The 20,904-nt window shown below is 47.2% G+C and overlaps 1 protein-coding gene across 5 annotated transcripts in view; it reads right to left on the bottom strand.

Moving 5' to 3' along the window:
* Positions 1–14,403: 14,403 nt before the first annotated feature.
* The window catches only part of TMEM248 (transmembrane protein 248), a 33,333-nt gene continuing 26,832 nt past the window's right edge, over positions 14,404–20,904 (bottom strand). For all 5 annotated transcript variants that reach the window (XM_032757435.2, XM_058444356.1, XM_058444359.1 and 2 more), the window contains 3 exons: positions 19,069–19,252; positions 16,851–16,994; positions 14,404–15,059 (listed from right to left, as the gene is read on the bottom strand). In XM_032757435.2, the coding sequence (XP_032613326.1) occupies positions 15,039–15,059; positions 16,851–16,994; positions 19,069–19,252 (349 nt within the window). In that variant the 3' untranslated portion in view covers positions 14,404–15,038. The remainder of the gene's footprint in view (positions 15,060–16,850; positions 16,995–19,068; positions 19,253–20,904) is intronic.

Raw genomic sequence — 20,904 nt, 5'->3', positions numbered from 1 at the left:
GCCTGGCTAATTTTTTGTCTTTTAGTAGAGATGGGGTTTCACCAGGTTGCCAAGGCTTGTCTCGAACTCCTGAATTCAGGCAATACGTTCACCTCAGACTCCCAAAGTGCTAGGATTACAGGCATGAGCCACCTCACCCAGCCTCTTCCTGGGCCTTTTAAAACAACCCCCTCCCTTATTTCCTTGAGGCCAGGAAGAGCTTTTAAATTTTTCTATTAAACATTCTTCCAAATTATTTTACCTCAAATCTCACTAAATTATAAGAAACAACATTAGTACTAGAAAAACTAGAAAAGAATATAAATGTAGATGATTAATTAGTTAGATGAAAAAGATAAATTATAATAAAGGACTGAGAGCTTTATACATTTAGTTAAATTAATATGAGATTTTTGGCCAGACGAAGTGGCTCATGAATGTAATCCCAGTGTTTTAAAAGACCACTGCAGGAGGATGGCTTGAGCCAAGGAGTTCAATACCCACCTGGGCAACATAGTGAGACCCTGTCTTTACAAAAAAAAAAAATATATATATATATATACACACACACACATATATGTATATATAAAAATAACCGCCCAGCGGTTTTAGGGGTATTTTTGTGTTCAGATGCTGATATGGTTTGGATTTGTGTTTCCACCCAAATCTGATGTTGAATTGTAATCCCCAGTGTTGGAGGAGGGGCCTGGTGGGAGGTGATTGGATCATGGGGGTGGATTTCCCTCTTGCTGTTCCCATGATAGCGAGTTCTCACAAGATCTGGTTGTTTAAAAGTATGTGGCACCAGCTGGGCGCGGTGGCTCACTCCTGTAATCCCAGCACTTTGGGAGGCCAAAGCGGGTAGATCACCTGAAGTCAGGAGTTCAAGACCAGCCTGACCAACATGGTGAAACCCCATCTCCACTAAAAATACAAAAATTAGCTGGGCGTGGTGTCGCATGCCTGTAATCCCAGCTTCTCGGGAGGCTGAGGCACGAGAATCACTTGAACCCAGGAGGTGGAGGTTGCAGTGAGCCATGATTGTGCCACTGCACTCCAGCCTGGGCAACAGAGTGAGACTCCATCTCAAAACAAAACAAAGTATGTGGCACCTCTCCCTTCACTCTCTTCCTCCTGCTCCAGCCATGTAGACATGCCTCCTTCCTCTTTGCATTCCACCATAATTAAGTTTCCTGAGGCCTCCCTAGCCGTGCTTCCTGTACAGCCTGTGGAACAGTAAACCAATTTAGCTTCTTTTCCTTATGACTTACCCAGTCTCAGGTAGCTCTTTATAGCAATGCAAGAATGGACTGATACAGATGCCATGTTTGTACCCATGCCATTGTGCCAGCCCAAGACTGCCACAGGGCTGGCCAGTCCCAAACATCCTCCACATCTGGCTCCAGCCAGGTTCCTGCAGCTTTGGGCTGGCCTCACAGGACCAGAACTCAATACATAACTATCTGACTGCTCCCTGCAACCTCTGGCAGGGCTGGGCAGCCACGACCTCACTCCCCTGCCCTAACTCCAAGGTACTGGCATTACCAATGGGGACTCGAAACTGCAGCCGGGTGAGCTCCAAGCCCTCTGCATCCTTCAGCAGGAAGGTCATAAGAAGTGGAAAATGCAACATTTGGGTATGAAGGCAGAAGTGCCTGTCTTCACCTAGGTCCGTGGGGATGCAGCCCTGGCAGGGACCCGCCTTTCTCTACCCAGCACTTCCCTGCCCTCCTCTAGTATCACAGGGACTGAGGTAGGAAGGGCCTGAATAGGACAGGGGCAAGGCTTGTAAACACAGCTCTGATCCTGCCTCTGCCAAACTGTTTTGCAGTTTTGACCTGCAAAAACTGTCCCACGCACACACCTAATTCCCTGCATGGACTGTGAGGTAGGCAGGCTGACTCCAACCACCCTTCCTCCAATTACAGAAAACAGTGACCATCTACAGGCTTCACATATCTTAATTAATTTAATCTTCACAAGAACACTAGGTAGTAAGTGCTATTATTATCTCTATTTTTACAGATGACGAAATGAAGGCATACAGAGTACAAATGAAATTTGCAACCGGGCATGATGGCTCACTCCCGTAGTCCCAGCACTTTGGGAGGCCGAAGCGGGTGGATCACGTGAGGTCAGGAGACCAGCCCGGCCAACATGGTGAAACCCCGTCTCTATTAAAAATGCAAAAATTAGCTGGGCATGGTGGCAGTCACCTGTAGTCCCAGCCTCTGGGGAGGCTAAGGCAGAATGCTTGAACCTGGGAGGCGGAGACTGTAGTGAGCCAAGACCATGCCATTGCACTCCAGCCTGGGCAACAAGAGCAAAACTCTGTCTCAAAAAAAAAAGAAGAAAAGAAATTTGTGGCCAGGGGCAGTGGCTCACACCTGTAATTCCACCATTTAGAGAGGCGGAGGCGGGAGAATCACTTGAACTCAGGAGTCAGAGACCAGCCTGGGTAACATAGTGAAACTCCCACCTTTATTTTTTTAAAAAAAGAAATTTGCCCAAAATTACCCAAAGAAGCATCAGTGCCAGATTTTGAACCCAGGCAAGCCAGCTCCTAATCCTAAACCCAACCTGCTAACCACTAGGTTCTGCTGCCTCCCAGTAAGCCACTCCCTGTCCATGACCTGGGCATTAGTAATTGCTGGCTACCAGGAATCAGAACTGGCTACCAAGGAGAAAAGCACCATCGTTTGCTCTAAATAAGATATGCATGTTTCAGGTTTGTAGAATTAGGGCTTAAGATACACAAAGATGGGCTGGGCACAGTGGCTCACGCCTATAATCCCAGCACTTTGGGAGGCTGAGGCAAGAGGATCACTTGAGCCCAGGACTTCAAGACCAGCATGGGTGACATCACGAGACCCTGTTTCTAAAAAAAAAAAAAAAAAAAAAGAAAGAAAAGAAAAGCCAGGTGTGGTGACACTCACCTGTAGTCCCAGTTACTTGGGAGGCTGAGGCAGGAGGATCACTTGATTTCAGCTGATCAAGGCTGCAGTGAGCTATGACTGAACCACTGCACTCCAGCCCGAGTGACTAAGACCTTGTCTCAAAAAAAGAAGAGGCCAGATGTGGTGGCTCACACCTGTAATCCCAGCACTTTGGGAGGCTGAGGGAGGTGGATTGCTTGAGCCCAGAAGTTCAAGACCAGCCTAGGCAACATAGCAAGCCAAAAAACAAAACAAAACAAAAAACAAAAAAACTAGCTGGGCGTGGTGGTGCATGCCTGTGGTGCCAGCTACTTGGGAGGCTGGGGCAGGAGGATCCCTTTACCTGGGGAGGTTGAGGCTGCAGTGAGTTATGATCATGCCACTGTACTCCAGCCTGGGCAATAGAGTGAGGCTCTATCTAAAAAATAGCATTAATACTAGCAACCTACTCCTGGGATACAGACATAGAATCTGCAAAGATCTGTCCCAAGTTCCATGTGGCTCCAGTGTCGTATCCAACATTCACACAGATGAAAAATGTTCATCCTCATTTGAGCCCTGAACCGAACTCTATTTTGCAGAAAGGATTTTTTTGCACAGTCTTAACATACATTGTATTTTCCAGCAATGAAACTAAATTGAAGCAAAAGTGTACTTTGTTTGGGGCCGGGCGTGGTGGCTCACGCCTGTAATCCCAGCACTTTGGGAGGCCGAGGCGGGTGGATCACCTGAGGTCAGGAGTTCAAGACTAGCCTGGCCAACATGGTAAAACCCCGTCTCTACTAAAAATACAAAAAAATATATAGCCAGGTGTGGTGGCAGCTGCTGTAATCCCAGCTACTCGAGAGGCTGAGGCGGGAGAATTGCTTGAACTGGAGAGGCAGAGGTTGCAGTGAGCTGAGATCACGCCACTGCACTCCAGCCTTGGAGACAAGAGTGACCTCTGCCTCCTGGACTCAAGCAATTCTCCTGCCTCAGCCTCCCGAGTAGCTGGGATTACAGGCATGTACCACCACACCTGGCTATTTTTTGTATTTTTGGTAGAGACAGGGTTTCACCATGTTGGCCAGGCTGGTATCAAACTCCCGACCTCACATGATCCACTCACCTCGGCCTCCCAAAGTGTTGGGTTTACAGGTGTGAGCCACCACGCCCGGTCTTTTTTTCTTTTTTGGGACAAGGTCTTGCTCTGTCACCCAGCCTTGGGTGCAGTGGGGTGATCATAGCTCAGTGGTCTCCAGTGCCCAGGCTGCACAGCAGGAGGTGAGCAGCGGGCGAGCGAGTGAAGCTGCATCTGTATTTACAGCCACTCCCCATTGCTCGCGTTCCCACCTGAGCTCCACCCCCTGTCAGATCAGTGGCAGCATTAGGTTCTCATAAGAGCACGTATTGTGAACTGCACATTAGAGGGATCTAGGTTGCATGGTCCTTATGAGAATCTAATGCCTGATGATCTAGGTGGAACAGTTTCATCCCAAAACCATCCCCTACTACCCCCCATCCATGGAAAAACTGTCTTCCACAAAACCAGTCCCTGGTGCCAAAAGGATAGCTCACTGTAGCCTCAAACTGCTGGACTCTAGTGATCCTCCCACCTCAGCCTCCAAGTAGCTGGGACTACAGGTGTATGCCACCACACCCGGCTAATTTTTTTATTTTTTGTGATAATAGGGTCTTGCTATGTTGCCCAGGCTGGGATGATCTCTTTTGAAATTTTTTTTTTTTGAGACAGAGTCTTGCTCTCTCACCAGGCTGGAGTGCAGTGGCGCAATCTCAGCTCACTGCAACCTTCACCTTCCAGGCTCAAGTGATTCTCCTGCCTCAGCCTCCTCAGTAGCTGGGACTACAGGCATTCGCCACCACCGCCCAGCTAATTTTTGTATTTTTAGTAGAGATGGGGTTTCACCATGTTGGCCAGGATGGTCTCAATCTCTTGACCTCGTGATCCACCCGCCTCGGCCTCTGAAAGTGCTGGGATTACAGGCCTGAGCCTCCACACCTGGCCCAAAATTTTTTTAACTTTCAAGGTCAAGGGTACAGATTCAGGTTTGTTACATAGGTACACTTGTGTCATGGGGGTTTGTTGTACAGTTTATTTCATCACCCAGGTATTAAGCCTAGTACCCGTTAGTTATTTCTCCTGATCCTCTCCCTCCTTCCACTCTCCACCCTCTAATAGGCCCCAGTGTGGTGCTTCCTTCTATGTGTCCATGTGTTTTCATTATTTAGCTCCCACTTATAATCGAGAACATGCGGTATTTGGTTTCCTGTTCCTGCGTTTAGTTTGCTAAGGGATATCTTTTTTAGAATTTTTTTTTTAAAGGAGCCTGCATCCTGACTAAACATCAGCATGCCTTCACCATGCGGTGACCCAGGCAGCTGCAGGATCTTCCTAGCACAATGTTCTCTTGAACATTCTCAGGCACTGATAAAGGCATCTAGATTGTTGCTCGAAACACTGAAAAAAAAAAAAAAACTGGTCCTGAGCCAAATTTCTCAAACCCTCATAAAAACTCCTGACCCTGAGCCCCTCGCTGCAGACATACCTAGGTAGACCCTCCCTTTTCTCTCATTGTTGTGAGGATCACTGCAGCCCTCCTAAGTAAATTCCCCTAAGAAATGTTCTGGCCTGATCACCCCGGCAGTTAGTGTTTCTTTCTTTAGAATCCCAACCAGCCTCGGCTGCTGCGGTGGCTCACGCCTGTAATCCCAGCACTTTGGGAGGCCGACAGGGGCAAATCACTTGAGGTCAGAAGTTCGAGACCAGCCTGGCCAACATGGCGAAACCCTGTCTCTACTAAAAATACAACAACAGGCCGGGCGCGGTGGCTCACGCTTGTAATCCCAGCACTTTGGGAGGCCGAGGCGGGCGGATCACGAGGTCAGGAGATCGAGACCACGGTGAAACCCCGTCTCTACTAAAAATACAAAAAAAAAAAAAAATAGCCGGGCGTGGTGGCGGGCGCCTGTAGTCCCAGCTACTTGGAGGCTGAGGCAGGAGAATGGCGTGAACCCGGGAGGCGGAGCTTGCAGTGAGCCGAGATTGTGCCACTGCACTCCAGCCTGGGCGACAGAGCGAGACTCTGTCTCAAAAAAAAAAAAAAAAAAAAAAAAAAAAAAAAAAAAAAAACAAATAAAAATACAACAACAACAAAAAATTAGCTGGACACGGTGACGGGTGCCTGTAACCTCAGCTACTCAGGAGGCTAAGGCAGGAAAATCGCTGGAGCCCAGAAGGAGGAGGTTGCAGTGAGCTGAGATCGCGCCATTGCACTTCAGCCTGGGTGACAGAGCAAGACTCTCTCAAAAAAGGGCTGGGCGCGGTGGCTCACACCTGTAATCCCAGCACTTTCGGAGGTCGAGGTGGGCAGATGGCCTGAGGTGAGGAGTTCAAGACCAGCCTGACCAACATGGTGAAACACCGTCTCTACTAAAAATACAAAAATTAGCCAGGCGTGGTGGTGGGCACCTGTAATCCCAGCTACTTGGGAGGCTGAGATAGGAGAATCGCTTGAACCAGGGAGGTGGAGGTTGCAGTGAGCCGAGACCAGGCCATTGCACTCCAGCCTAGGCAACAAGAGTGAAACTCTGTCTCAAAAAAAAAAAAAAAAAGGAGCTGCGTGTGGTGGCTCATGCCTGGAATCCCAGCACTTTGGGAGGCCAAGGTGGGCGGATCGGATCACCTGAGGTCGGAGTTTGAGACCAGCCTGGCCAATATGGCAAAACCCCATCTCTACTAAAAATACAAAAATTAGCCGGGCATGGTGGCAGGGACCTGTAATCCCAGCTATTTGGGAGGCTGAGGCAGGATAATTGTTTGAACCGGGAGGTGGAGGTTGCAATGAGCTGAGATTGCGCCATTGCACTCAAGCCTGGGCAACAGAGCGAGACTCCATCTCAAAAAAATAAAAAATAAAAATAAAAAATTCTTGATAGCTAGAATGTTGGCGTTCAGAGTCAGAACTATCCCAGCTGTAAAATATTTTTTCTAGATCAGTGTCTTGAAACTGTAGGCTGCCTTCCATTTGCGGGCCATGCGATCAAAGGACTGGTCACGCCCTGTGTTTTAGTTAAACGAAAAGAGACTAAATGGAAACGTATCAGTGTGTGTCCTATGCAGTGAGGGTGATTATCATGTAGTGAAACTTGTTTCTGTTACGTACGCATCCTTTCAGAGACTGGTTCTCATACCCCCACAACAAATGTTAAGAAGCCACGGCACAGATAGATAGCATCACGGTGATGAAGGACTAGGGCTTAGGGAAGATTCTCTTTGCTTGGTGAGCTCTCCTCTCCAAAGGGTAACCAAGGTTGACACACCAGCTGCATTCTCGGACACCTCCACTTACCATTTCCTGTAATTCTGGCACTTTGGGAGGCTTAGGTGAGAGGATTGCTTGAGGCCAGGAGTTTGAGAACAGCCTGCGAAACTGCATCTCTACCAAAAAATACTTTTTTTTTTTTTTTTTTAGACAGGATCTCACTCTGTCACCCAGGCTGGAGTGCAGTAGCACAATCATAGCTCACTGGAGCCTGGATCTCCCAGGTTTAGATGATCTTCCCAGCTCAGCTGCCCAGGTAGCTGGGACCACAGGTGTGCGTCGCCATGCTTAGCTCATTTTTTGTATTTTTTCTAGTAATGGGGTTTTGCATGTTGGCCAGGCTGGTCTCCAACTACTGGGCTCAAGTGGTCTGCCCACCTTGACCTCCCAAAGTGCTGGGATTACAGATGTGAGCCACCATGCCCCACCAAAAAAATTATCTAAAAAATTAGTTGCGCCTGTAATCCCAGCACTTTGGGAGGTGGAGGCGGGCGGATCATGAGGTCAGGAGTTTGAGACCAGCCTGACCAACATGGTGAAACCCATCTCTACTAAAAATACAAGAATTAGCTGGGCGTGGTGGCGTGTGCCTGTAATCCCAGCTACTCAGGAGGCTGAGGCAGGGGAATCACTTGAACCCGGGAGGTGGAGGTTGCAGTGAGCTGAGATTGTGCCACTGCACTCCAGCCTGGGCAACTGAGCAAAACTCTGTCTCAAAAAAAAAAAAAAATTAGTTGGGCTCAGTGTTGCACACCAGTAGTCCCAGCTGCTCGGGAGACCGAGGCGGGAGGATCGCTTGAGCCCAGGAGATTGAGATTACAGTGAGCTGTGATTGTGATCACACCAGTGCACTCCAGCCTGGGTAATACGAGACCCTGCCTCTAAAAAATAATTATAATAAAAAACTTAGCTGGACCTGGTGGTGCCTGGATGTAATCTCAGCTACTCGGAAGGCTGAGGCAGGAAGGCTACTTGAGGCTGGGAGGTCGAGGCTGCAGTGAGCTATGATCGTGCCACTGCACTCCAGCCTGGGCAACAGAATGAAACTCTATCTCTAAAAATAAATAAATAAACATTCGCTGTGTGCCACACACTGTGTTGACGTGCTGAATCCTCACCACATTAAAATGAGTCCCACGACAGGCGCGATGGCTCACGCCTGTAATCCCAGTGCTTTGGGAGGCCGAGGCGGGCGGATCACGAGGTCAGAAGATCGAGACTATCCTGGCTAACATGGTGAAACCCCGTCAATACTAAAAATACAAAAAAGTAGCCGGATGTGGTGGCGCATGCCTATAGTCCCAGCTACTCGGGAGGCTGAGGCAGGAGAATGGCGTGAACCTGGGAGGCGGAGCTTGCAGTGAGCCGAGATGGCACCACTGCACTCCAGCCTGGGCGACAGAGCAAGACTCTGCCTCAGAGGAAAAAAAAAAAAGTCCCACCATCCTTGTTTTACAGATGAGGGAACTGAGGCACAAGAGGCTCAGCCACAGCCAGACGCAGTGGCTCATGCCTGCAATCCCAGCACTTTGGGAGGCCGAGACGGGTGGATCACCTGAGGTCAGGAGTTCGAGACCAGCCTGGCCATCATAGTGAAACCCCGTCTCTACTGAAAATATAAAAATTCGCCGGGCGTGGTGGCAGTCGCCTGTAATCCCAGCTATTCAGGAGGCTGAGGCAAGAGAACTGCTGGAACCCGGGAGGAGGTCGCAGTGGGCCGAGATCGCACCACTGCACTCCAGCCTAGGCAACAGAGCAAGACTCCGTCTCAAAAACAAAACAAAACAAAAGGCTGAACCGCTTGGCAACAGTTACAGGCCTGTAGGAGTCAGGGTCTAAGCTCACACCCACCATGCTGTGATTCAGCTCTGGGAGCTCCTTCTTGGACTGTCTTTGGAGGAGCGTCTCCCTGCGCGTCCTCCTGCTGACCACCCCCTGGGGTCCCTCTGGCAGCAGCCTGGGGGAATCCTGTCCTCAGATGGGGAGACACGTCCCCACAGGACTCCTAGTCTCCACTTAGCAATGACCCAGGGCACCTGAGCATAGCTTCTGTGCACCAGGAGTACAGCCCGCCGTCTCCACATGGAGTGCCTAGGTCCAGAGCTCCCCATGTTTGTCTACAAATGGCGCCTCTTCCAAGATGTCTTTTTTTTTTAGGCAAGGTCTTTCTCTGTTGCCCAGGCAGAGTACAATGGTGTCATCTTGGCTCACTGCAACCTCTGCCTCCCGGGTTCAAGTGATTCTCCTGCCTCAGTGTCCTGAGTAGCTGGGATTACAGAGATGCACCACCATGACGAGCTAATTGTATTTTTAGTAGAGACAGGGTTTCGCCATGTTGGTCAGGCAGGTCTCGAACTCCTGACCTCAGGTGATCCGCCCACCTCAGCCTCCCAAAATGCCGGGATTATAGGCGTGAGCCACCATGCCTGGCCTCAAGATGCCTTCTGTGAGCACCTCAAGTGAAGTATCATGTCCATCCTCTCTATCCTGCTCCTCTCCACCTCCCCATGATCTGCCATCAGATGATGCATTTATGTGTTTCCTTATGACTAGAAGGTAAGTGCCAAGAGGGCAAGCACTGTCTGTGAACTGTTGTATCCCCAGCTCTTAGAACAGTGACCGGCAATAAGAGGATCCCAGGAAATGTTTGTTATTGAATGAGCAAAAAAGTTTGGAGGCACCAGGTGTGGTGGTGCACGCCTGTAATCCCAGCACTTTGGGGAGGCCAAGGTAGAATTGCTTGAGCACAGGAGTTCGAGACCAGCCTGGGAAATACAGCAAGACCCTGTCTCCACAAAAAAATGTAAAAAATTATCCAGGCATGGTGGTGTGCACCTGTGGTCCCAGCTACTCAGGAGGCAGAGGCGGGAGGATTGCTTGAGCCCCGAAGTTCAAGGTTACAGGGAGCCATGACTGAACCACTGCATTCCAGCCTCCTGGGTGACAGAGTGAGGCCCTGTCTCAAAAAAGAGAGAGAGAGAGAAAAAGAGAGAGAGAGAAAGAGAAATAAGTAAAGGAGGAAAGAAAGAAAAGAAAAAAGAATTTGGAGAAAACAGGCTGAATGTCAACAGCAAAACTCAACCCCTGCTTCTTTCCCCTTGGATGTAGCATGATTTACTGCCAAGTCTTCTAGCATTTTTTTTTTTTTTTTGAGACAGGGTCTCAGCCTGTCGTCCAGGAGGGAGTACAGGGGTGTGATCATAACTCAGTGCAGCCTTGACTTCCCAGGTTCACGTGGTCCTCCCACTTCAGCCTCCCAAGTAGCTGGGACTATAGTCATGTGCCACCACCACGCCTGGCTAATTTTTGTATTTTTCACAGAGCCGGGGTTGCCCAGGGTGGTCTCAAACTCCTTAGCTCAAGTGATTCTCCCACCTTGGCCTCCTCAAGGGCTGGGACTCCAGGTGTGAGCACCATGGCCAGCCTCTTGCAATTTTTCAAACCACCCTAGTTCTCCCATCATCAACAACTAGCGTGATATGTGAAGTGTGCGTGGTCTTCAGAAGTGGAAAGAATGTGGGGTCTCAAATGGGCAGGGATATGCTTCTTATTTTATTGAGACAAAGTCTTGCTCTGTTTCTCAGGCTGGGGTCCAGTGGCACGATCTCAGCTCACTGCAACCCCTGCCTCCCAGGTTCAAGCGATTCTCCTGCCTCAGCCTCCCGAGTAGCTGGGACTACAGGCGCCCCCCCACCACGCCTGGCTAATTTTTATATTTTCAGTAGAGACGGGGTTTCATTATGTTGGCCAGGCTGGTCTCGAACTCCAGGCAAGAATATGTTTCTTTGAGACAGCAACTAAGTTCACAATGACCCTGAGTAGACTCTGGAGTGCTATAGTCTGTGCGTTCATTCCACTTTTGGGGGAATCCTTGCACATCCGTGTGAGGGAACTGGAAGCACAGGGGGGCCCACCGGGAAAATGAAATGATTTTAAAGCAAAACCTCTGACCTGAGAACCTGGCACGTATCAGGTTTGACCAGGCTAAGACAGCAGAGAGACATGAGCTCTTCTTCTCCAAGGCGTATTCTGTACTGGGATGGAGGTGAATCACCACGCACACAAATATACGAGTCCAAGGAGAGAGCAGGGAATAATACTGCGCTCCACGCAGTTTGCCTGTTCCAGGCAGGAGGCAGGGAGAGGTGGAGGCGGAAGGAACAAAGAGCTCATTGAGTAGCACCTTCCTCAACTATGAGACTGACCTCGCGACCCCAGTGCCTGCTGGGGAGGGAAGGGAAGGGAAGGAACACAGAGCCTCTGGCTGCTGGAAAGGGGAAGGATTTGCATTAGTGAACACGATCTCCCTTTAGCTATGGAAACTGTGGAGGATGCACTGTCTTGGCAAAGGAGGTCTAGAGCGGGCCAGGGCTCTGCAACAGGAGACCGCAGAGCGGGCTGGGCACCTGCGGCTGGGCATACAGGCTTAGTGCATGCTGAGGGTTTATGTCACCGAGAGGGGTGTCTTGAAACTCCTACGTCTACTCAGTGCTCCCTGCTGGTCTGTATTTATTATTTACTTCCTTGGGGCAGGATTAGGGTCAGGCCTGCAAGCACGTGTTGGTCTAGCAAGCTACAGGAGGTTTTGTACCCTCAGGGGGAAGATGCACGTGCTTGGTGAGGCTGCCTTCAGCAGAACAATGACCACCCCTCGTCCAAATGACAAGTGACATTTCAAAGCAGCAGCTTGCAAAAAACCCTCAGCTGCTGATCGCACACGTTCTTCCCTTAGAAAACACCCATCCGGCTGGAGGAAGAAGACGCAGAGCAAATAAATTCAGATGTTTTATTCTGTAAAGCACATATGCACATACTTCAAACACGGAAAATTAATCTGGAAGTGAATGCCGTAACAGATCAGCTACTGACCATCATGCAGCAAGAGGTGAAATGGACCCACTGGCCCTCAGGACCCCACAGTGCCTGCTGGAGGGGTGAAAACCCAGGAAGCTGAAGCCCTACACACTGCCGAGGAAAACGCAACAGACATGGCAGGTGCCTCACAACAAGAAACACTTACAAATAGAATCAAAACTGATTCAAGTCATACAGTGAAAGGACAAAAGGAAAAAGGAAAGAGATCAATATGATCCGAAACAATCGTTTTAAGAGTAAGTTGCTGACCTTCTGCTGGCCCTCCAGTCCGAGATGCCTGAGGGTGAGCTGGTGCTCCTGCACGGGGCCGCCCTGAACAGCAAGCGCACCCCGTCTGTCGCACACTTCGAATCCTGAGGTCCACCAGCAAACTCCAGCTGAGCGCTGAGCCTGGGAAGTGCCCAGATGGTGACAGGTCCCCTGGGCTTCCTGAGACTCGCTGGAGTCTCTTCAGGTCCTAGGCCTCTTCGCCCAGGCCCCCAGGCCTCCTCTCTCCCCTCAGCCTTTCTTTATAAACCTGATTGACTCTGCGTTTCTGTAAGATCTTTAAGAATTACTTGCTTAGGTGAATGTTGGATTTTAAAGTGTGTGTCCTGGCCTTGGGACAAGCCATCTGTTCAGGCATTTTTGGCACTTCCTTTCCTCACACCTAACAGTGTCGCCCCTCCCCTGGCTACAGATTCCAGCCACTCTCTGTTATTAAAACAAGGGTAACTAATATTAGCAACAAGCTGGATTGAACAAACCAGTGAAATAGGCTTTTTCACGTCTTTCTCCTTTGATACCACTCTGCCAGCTATAAATCTATCCCTATAACTCTGCTTCATTGGGATCTTATTAATTCAATAGCAGCTTAATCTAAAATCTGATGGTCCTAATGATAATGACGTTTCTAGAGCCAAGCCACATGGCTCTTTCTCAATCTGGTCTCTTAAGGGTCTCAAAGTCTCTAAGGAGAAAACTAAATTAACAAGTTAGCCATGCATCGTGTAAGCAACTCGTATCATACAAAGAAACTGGACAGACAAGTACGATTACTGTGCTTGAAACATACTAAAAGGAAAAAGAAAAATACTAACGTATCAAGTTACTATGGTGATTATGTTAGCGATCTTCAATAAAAGCACGCAACTGTTTTCCATTCAAAAATGCCTGGGGTAAAATGTTCTAGGCCAGTGTATTTCCGAATGCAGGAACTAATCCTAATTTAAAACAGACTACAAACCTAGAGAGTTAAGGAAAGGAAGTACTCATGGTCATGTCCAAGGTTTTCATTGCCCTTCTGTTATAACACTGCCTGGGAGAACACAGAAGTTATTAGTGACAATGAGCTATTAAGGCAAAAAGTTATTAAGAAAAACAGTAAGAATACAACAAGAAAGGACTGGAAAAGATAATGTATGGTTTTGCTTAAATGAATAAGGATTAGAAGGAAAAAGAGACAGGAACTAGACAATCAAACAAAATGTTATAAGAGGGCCGAGCGCAGTGGCTGACGCCTGGAATCCCAGGATTTTGGGAGGCCGAGGTGAGAGGATCATTTGAAGCTAGGAGTTCCAGACCAGCCTGGGCAACAGAGGGAGACTCTGTCTCTACAAAAAAATTTAAAAATTAGCCAGGCGCAGTGGCACACGCCTGTAGTCCCAGCTACTCAGGAGGCTAAAGTGGGAGGAATGCTTGAGCCCAGGAGTTGGAGGCTGCACTGAGCTAAGCTCCAGCCTGAGGGACAGAGCAAGACCCTGCCTCCCAAAAAAAAAAAAAGAAAAAAAGTTACAAGAAAAATGCTTTCGGTTTTCCCTGATAAATAGCAAATCAGAATTGCATTCCTTCAAATTTCACAGGCATCGTTTTCATAATTTTACTGATCTACTAGTTGCCATTTTCCCTCTGAAGATATGTTAGTCGCATAAAAATAAAAGCAAAACAAAAAGGAGAAAATCCACCCACTCTTTAAAAAAGAAAGAAAGAAGAAATCCTTTCCTATTAGACTGAATCATTATTATTTCTTTCCATACTGTCATCTGCATTCCAGAAAGCAGAAGAGCAAACGGTTACTCTAACTCTAGAGCCATTTACATTTTGAAGCCCTTTTGAGTGAAGAGGCTGCTTTAACTTTGATAACAGAAGGGAGGGACAAGAGCAGACGACAAGACAGTAGAACCTTCTCTACCAGCTCCAACAAGACCAGGTTCCTGGTCATCCATGTGGAAAATGAAACTTAGATCTTTACCATGTACGTGACTTAAATATTTAACTTTTTACTCAGGATAAAAGCACAAGTCTGTCCTAACTAGAGTAGTATTAAAATGTGACTATTTTATTTTTTCTTCATAAAGGAAAACAAAAAACAAAAAAACAAAAACAAAACAAAAAAAACTTAGGTATGTTTCCTGCAAGCAAAATGGAGAAAAAGGTGTTATTGTTGTTACTATGATTATTAAGCCACAGACACATAAAATCCACAAAATGGACTGGTGGCTTTGGAAATGCAATATCGTATCAAAGGTGCAGACTATTTCAAATGTTCTCTACATATTGGGCTGAAACAAGAACCAAACCAAACTTCAACCCCACCAGCGACGCAACGCCCCCGTGACCTTGGTGAAAACATCGTCGTGACCAGCTAGATCCAGGAATCCTTCTCTAGAGACACGTGGAAACATCCCATCAGGTAGGTCCTCAAGTCCAAGGTGGGGTTGAAGGGCTCTGGCTGTACCCAGGGCAAAGCACGTGCATTATTGGACCAATTTCTGAATAGATTTTTATAAATATGTACAAATCAGTTACAGGCACTTGAAATGTCTTTGGCTGGAATAACCCAACATCGTAAGATAATGTATTCACAGAGCGTCCAGGCCCAGGCTGGGTTCAGCAGGCAAGGATTATGGTTCTCTCAGTCTCTCTCAGAAAACAAGGAGCTGTGGAATTAGGCTTCGGCCAAAGCCACCTGGAAGACAGCAAGCCAGGGAAACCAGTCAAAAAAGGGAAGCCTAGGTAACTCAGCCCCTACCCAAAGACCACGACGCCATACCAATTGCACATATAAACCAGGCAGTGAAGTTACTAAATCCCTAAGAAGAAAATCTCATCTAGGAAGAAATTACTAGAAATATCAGTCTCCTGCAAGATGCAGCCCATCTGGAACCACTGTGCAGAGACAGAATTAACTGGTTTTTGTTTTTCTGAGACACAGTCTCGCTCTGTCGTCCAGGTTGGAGTGCAGTGGTGCAATCATAGGTTACTGCAGCTTCCAACTTCTGGGCTCAAGCAATCCTCCTTCCTCAACCTCCCCAGTAGCTCGGAATACAGGCATGCACCATTACATCTGGCTAATTTTTTAACTTTTAGCAGAGATGGGTTCTCACTATGTTGCCCAGGCTGGTCTCGAACTCCTGGGCTCAAGTGATCCTTCTGCCTCGGCCTCCTAAAAGTCCTGGGATTACAGGTGCACCTAGCTGAGGTAACTGTCTTTAAACCTTGATAAGCATTCTGTTAGAAGACTCCTTATGCTGATGGAACTACAGAGGATGCAGCTACCCAGAGTCAGTAGTGCTCCAGTGGAGACTTGAGAACAACTGCCAAGTCACTCCCTTTAATAGCGACAGAGGCTTGGGTATATGATTAAAAATCCAACATCATAATTTAGGTTGAGGGTAAAGACACTTCTAATGAAGACAGAAACTACAGGTGGCCTTCTGTAATTGTGGGTTTCATATCCACAGATTCAACCAAAAATACACAAAAGAGGGCTGGGCATGGTGGCTCACACCTGTAATCACCTGTAATCTTTGAGAGGCCAAGGTGGGTGGATCGCTTGAGCCCAGGAATTCAAGACCAGCCTGGGCAACGTGGCGAAACCCTGTCTTTTCAAAAAATACAAAAATTAACCAGGTGTGGTGATGCACGCCTGTGGTCCCAGCTACTCGGGAGGCTGACGATCGCTTGAGCCTGGGAGGTCAAGGCTGCAGTGAACTATGATTGAGTCATGAGCTATGATCGCACCACTCTACTCCAGCCTGGGTGACAAAGAGAGACCCTGTCTCAAAAACAAACAAACAAACAAACAATTTAAAAAAGCAAAAATACTCAAAAGAAAAAAACCAATACATAAGAATACAACAATAAAAATAACACAAGTTTTAAAAATACACTGTAACAACTATTCACATAGTATTTACATTGTATTAGGTATTATAAGTAACCTAGAAGTTGGGCCCAGTGGCTCACGCCTGTGATCCCAGCACTTTGGGAGGCCAAGGCAGGTGGATCACTTGACATCAGCAGTTTGAGACTAGCCTGGACAACATGGTGAAACCCAGTCTCTACTAAAAATGCAAAAAATTAGTGGGGCATGGTGGCTTGCGACTGTAATCCCAGCTCCTCGGGAGGCTGAGGTGGGAGAATTGCTTGAACCCGGGAGGCAGAGGCTGCAGTGAGCTGAGACAGTGCCACTGCACTCCAGCCTGGGCGACAGAGCGAGACTCCATCTCAAAAAAAAAAAGAGGATGTGCAGAGGTCATATGCAAATATTGTACCATTTTACAGAAGGGATTTGGACATTCATGAATTTCGGTATCCACTAGGGTCCTGGAACCAATCCTTCTCGGATACTGAGGAATGACTGTCATTTCTTTAGACGAAAGGTGCCACCCACAATAAATGGAATAAGGATAACTGGGACTTCCTGTATACAGAGACCTCCAGCAAAATGCTGGCCCGGACCTCATCCACCGCTCACCTTCTCGGGACAAAATTCAGGATTGCTCTGACGCAATTTGCTGGGTCTGCCCTTGATAACAGCATAGCAAAACATCGTTATCACCATCACAAAGAGGAAGTAACTGGTGTGCATGAGATGCAAATTTATTAATGAACGGTCATCCTAAATAAAGAAGAGAAAAAAAATCAGAAACATCTGCTCTGAGTGACCGAAAGGTTTTAATGCTGGGTTTTGAGAGACAGGATTGACAGCCTCCAGACTTGCCACAACTTTTCTTCTTAAGCTGCAAATGACCTAAGCTTTGTCTCCTAAATGACCAAAGCTGGGTCTCATTAAGTGAAGACATGGTGCTCCCGAGCCTCTGTTGGAGAGCACCCACTCCTTCCTAGCGCTGTCCTCTGCCCTGCCTTCTGCACCCCCACACTGCCTGAACCCTGCCCCTCCAGCAGGCTTCCCCCCATGCAAACGCTGCAGACACTCCGTCTTTAAGCCCCACTCCTTTCTGGACACATCCTCGTCATAAGACTGCTCTCAGGTGGCATGGCTGACAGCCGAGGCTGCATTCCTAACTCCTGGCTATGCCCCCATCAGGAAGGCCTCGGCACCTCACATCTCCCCAGGGTTGCCTCCTTCCTCCTGCTTTTCTCTACTTCTCTAAGTCCTTGGATGAAAATGCTGAGATCATCCTTGATTCACTGCCCTTTGACCTCCCACATGCAGTCAATCCCCAGGCCCTGCAAGTTACTAGAGGGACCCCAGACATGCTTCCATTCCTTTACCCTCTAATATCTCCAGGCCTCAGGTCAGCTCTGGGCTCCCCCAGGTCATTTATAACATAGCGGGGCAGCTCAGTCTTCTCAACACACTTCTTTACCAACCCCCACGCCCCAAACACAGGCAGGGACTGCCCTTGGCCAGGCACGAAGGGCCTCAGCCCACCATCCAGCCTGACCTCCACAGCTGGCTCCTGCAGGACCCTGGCCTACAAATGAGCCCCAGAAAAGGGCAAAGGTCGGGCGCAGTGGCTCATGCCTATAATCCCAGCACTTTGGGAGGCTGAGGTGGGAGGATCACCTGAAGTCAGGAGTTCAACACCAACCTGGCAAACATGGCGAAACCCCATCTCTACTAAAAATACAAAAATTAGCTGGGCGTGGTGGCAGGTGCCTGTAATCCCAGCTACTTAGAATCACTTCAATCCAGGAGGCAGAGGTTGCAGCGAACCAAGGTTGTGCCACTGCACTCCAGCCTGGGCGACAGAGCAAGACTCCATCTCAAAAAAAAAAAAAAATTCAAAATAAAGAAAAAAAGAAAATGGCAAAGGGCCAGGCCAAAAGAAGAGAGATCCAGCTAACACACACTGCCAGAAAGGAACATATTACAAAATATCAAAGCAGTGTTAAAAAGTGGGCTCGGGCCAGGTGCAGCAGCTCATACCTGTCATCCCAGCAACTTTGGAGGCCAAGGCAGGAGGATCGCTTGAGACCAGGGGTTCAAGACCAGCCTGGGCAACACAGCAAAACCCCATCTCTACAAAAAGTTTAAAAATTATCCCGGCATGGTGACATGCACCTGTAGTCCCAGCCACTTGGGAAGCTTGAGCCCAGGAGTCTGAAGCTGCAGTGAGCTATGATTGCGCCACTAGACCCCAATCTGGGCGACAGGGCAAGATCCTGTCTCTAAAAAAATAAGTGGGCTCAAGTCTAAGTAGGAAGCTGAGCTAGCACACAGCTACTAGACAAGATAGGTAAGTATTTTCTTCCCCTTGCCTCTTGATTAAGTTAAATCCTATTCAGCCCTCACTCTCTAGCCAAAGACTCATCTCCTCCTACTACTCACTTCTACCTTTCAGAACTCTAAGCAGCACTATTTCTTGTTCACACGGGCACTAACTAGATAGTCTTCTATGAATGTCTGTGAACATCCCTCTAAGATAATATTAATAGAAGGATCCCTTGTAACCCCCCCAGGGATTAGGCAGTTGCTCAAGAAATAACTGCTGCTGAACAACAGAGAAAATGAAGAGAAAAACCAGATTTTTCTTAACCAATGAGTAGCATGTTTTTCCAAGCATCCACCACTCTGCCTAGTGTCCTAACTCACCTGGAAATCTAAAGTGGCAGAGGATACGCTTACCCAGGGAAGTCAGCAGGGCCTATACCAACAGTTGCAGCACATGCGCACACATGTGCATATGCACGCACACACGCACACACACACGATTTTTCTCACTTACATCTGGAACAATCACTGTAAGCTTGGGATTTAAAGCATGATAGACTTTTCCAATGGCCCCCTTATAACACCAGAAAGGATTGTAATCTTGGGCGTATTTTGTGTTGGCATCTCTGGCAGTTGTGAAGATCTTGTACCAGAGCGTGGCATTGCTGTACGTGTCAGGAACACAGTGCGGTGGCTGTCTGCAGAAGAGGACGAGGAAAGACACGTGCTCAGTGGCCTGAGTCATTCACTTGTGTCACCCCCACAGCAGCTGGTAAAACACTGAACATGGCAACACACATGGAAAGGAAAAATGTAATTTACATGTTCATGCTTCTTTGAGATAAATACCACTATATTTTAGTTTGAGGGTCTTTTTAAAAAAATAAAAATATAACAGAAAAATAAATAGGTGCCTGACATTTAGGAGTTTGGGTGTTGGATTTTTGCCTTCAGAATTCAGCCTACAGTCCTCTCACATGTGATGCAAAGCACATAAGCCCCTTTTAAGCCTATCTTCTCAAATTAGCTAAACTCTTAGTATATTAGTCCGTTCTCACGCTGCTAATAAAGACATACCCAGGACTGGGTAATTTATAAAGGAAAGAGGCTTAATTGACTCACAGTTCAGCATGGTCGGGGAAGCCTCAGGAAACTTACAAGCATGGTGGAAGTGGAAGCAAACACATCCTTCTTCACATGGCGGCAGCAAAGAGAAGTGCCGAATAAAAGGTGGAAAACCCCTTATAAAGTCATCATATCTCATGGGAACTCTCTCACTATCATGAGAACAGCAGCATGGGGGTAGCAATCTCCATGATTCAATTACCTCCCACTGGGTCCCTCCCATGACACATGAGGATTATGGGAACTACAATTCAAAACGAGATTTGGGTGGGGAGACAGCCAAACTATATCATCTTTTTTTTTTGAGACAGAGTCTCGCTCTGTTGCCCAGGCTGGTGTGACCTCGGCACACTGAAACCTCCAGCTCCCAAGTTGAACTGATTCTCCTGCCTCAGCCTCTCAAGTAGCTGGGATTACAGGCGTGAGCCATTGCGCCCGGCCCAAAGCATATCACTTAGTTACAACTGGAAGCTTTATCTACAAAATTCTGTATCAGTTACTGTAACACAAAGTAATGTTTAACTTAATCTGATCTTGTCCTACAAACTTCCAAATGTCTAAAATAGACAAATCCCAAGATAATTCTTATTTAAAAAGGATTCACCATAGAATTCTTTTAAATAGGCTATATCTTATGTATTTCACCTATTTATTTATAGATAATTATCTCCTTTATAGAGACAGGAGAGACCAAAAAAAAAAAAAAAACAAACAAACAAACAAAAAAAACCTAAAATGCAAAGCAGTAAGACCGAATGCTGCTCAAAAACACCGAACGAAAAGCTTCAAAAACCTTAATTGTTTAATGGAAAATAAAGTTCAATTTATATTTGGTTTTAAAACTAATTTTCAAATTCGTAGGTAAAATTAAAGTAATTGTTTAATGGGAAATGATTTAAAATGTTACATTTTAAAATTAGTAATTGTTTAACGGAAAATAAGTTTTGATTTATACTTGATTTAAAACTAAAATCAAGATAAACTAAAATCAACGATTTTAAACTATCTTTCTGGATAATGGAGATGAACAAAACCTTTGTTTTATTTGATTTATTTACTTTTTTGAGACGGAGTCTTGCTGTTGCCCAGGCTGGAGTGCAGTGGCGTGATCTCAGCTCACTGCAACCTCTTCCTCCCAGGTTCAAGCGATTCTCCTGCTTTAACCTCCGAGTTACAGACATGTGCCATCATGCCCAGCTAATTTTTATATTTTTAGTAGAGATGG

This window comes from Hylobates moloch, unplaced genomic scaffold (genome assembly GCF_009828535.3).
Source record: "Hylobates moloch isolate HMO894 unplaced genomic scaffold, HMol_V3 SCAFFOLD_1, whole genome shotgun sequence".
Lineage (NCBI taxonomy): Eukaryota > Metazoa > Chordata > Mammalia > Primates > Hylobatidae > Hylobates > Hylobates moloch.
The sequence above is the reverse complement of the archived record's forward strand: the minus strand, read 5'-3'. Positions and strand labels throughout refer to the sequence as shown.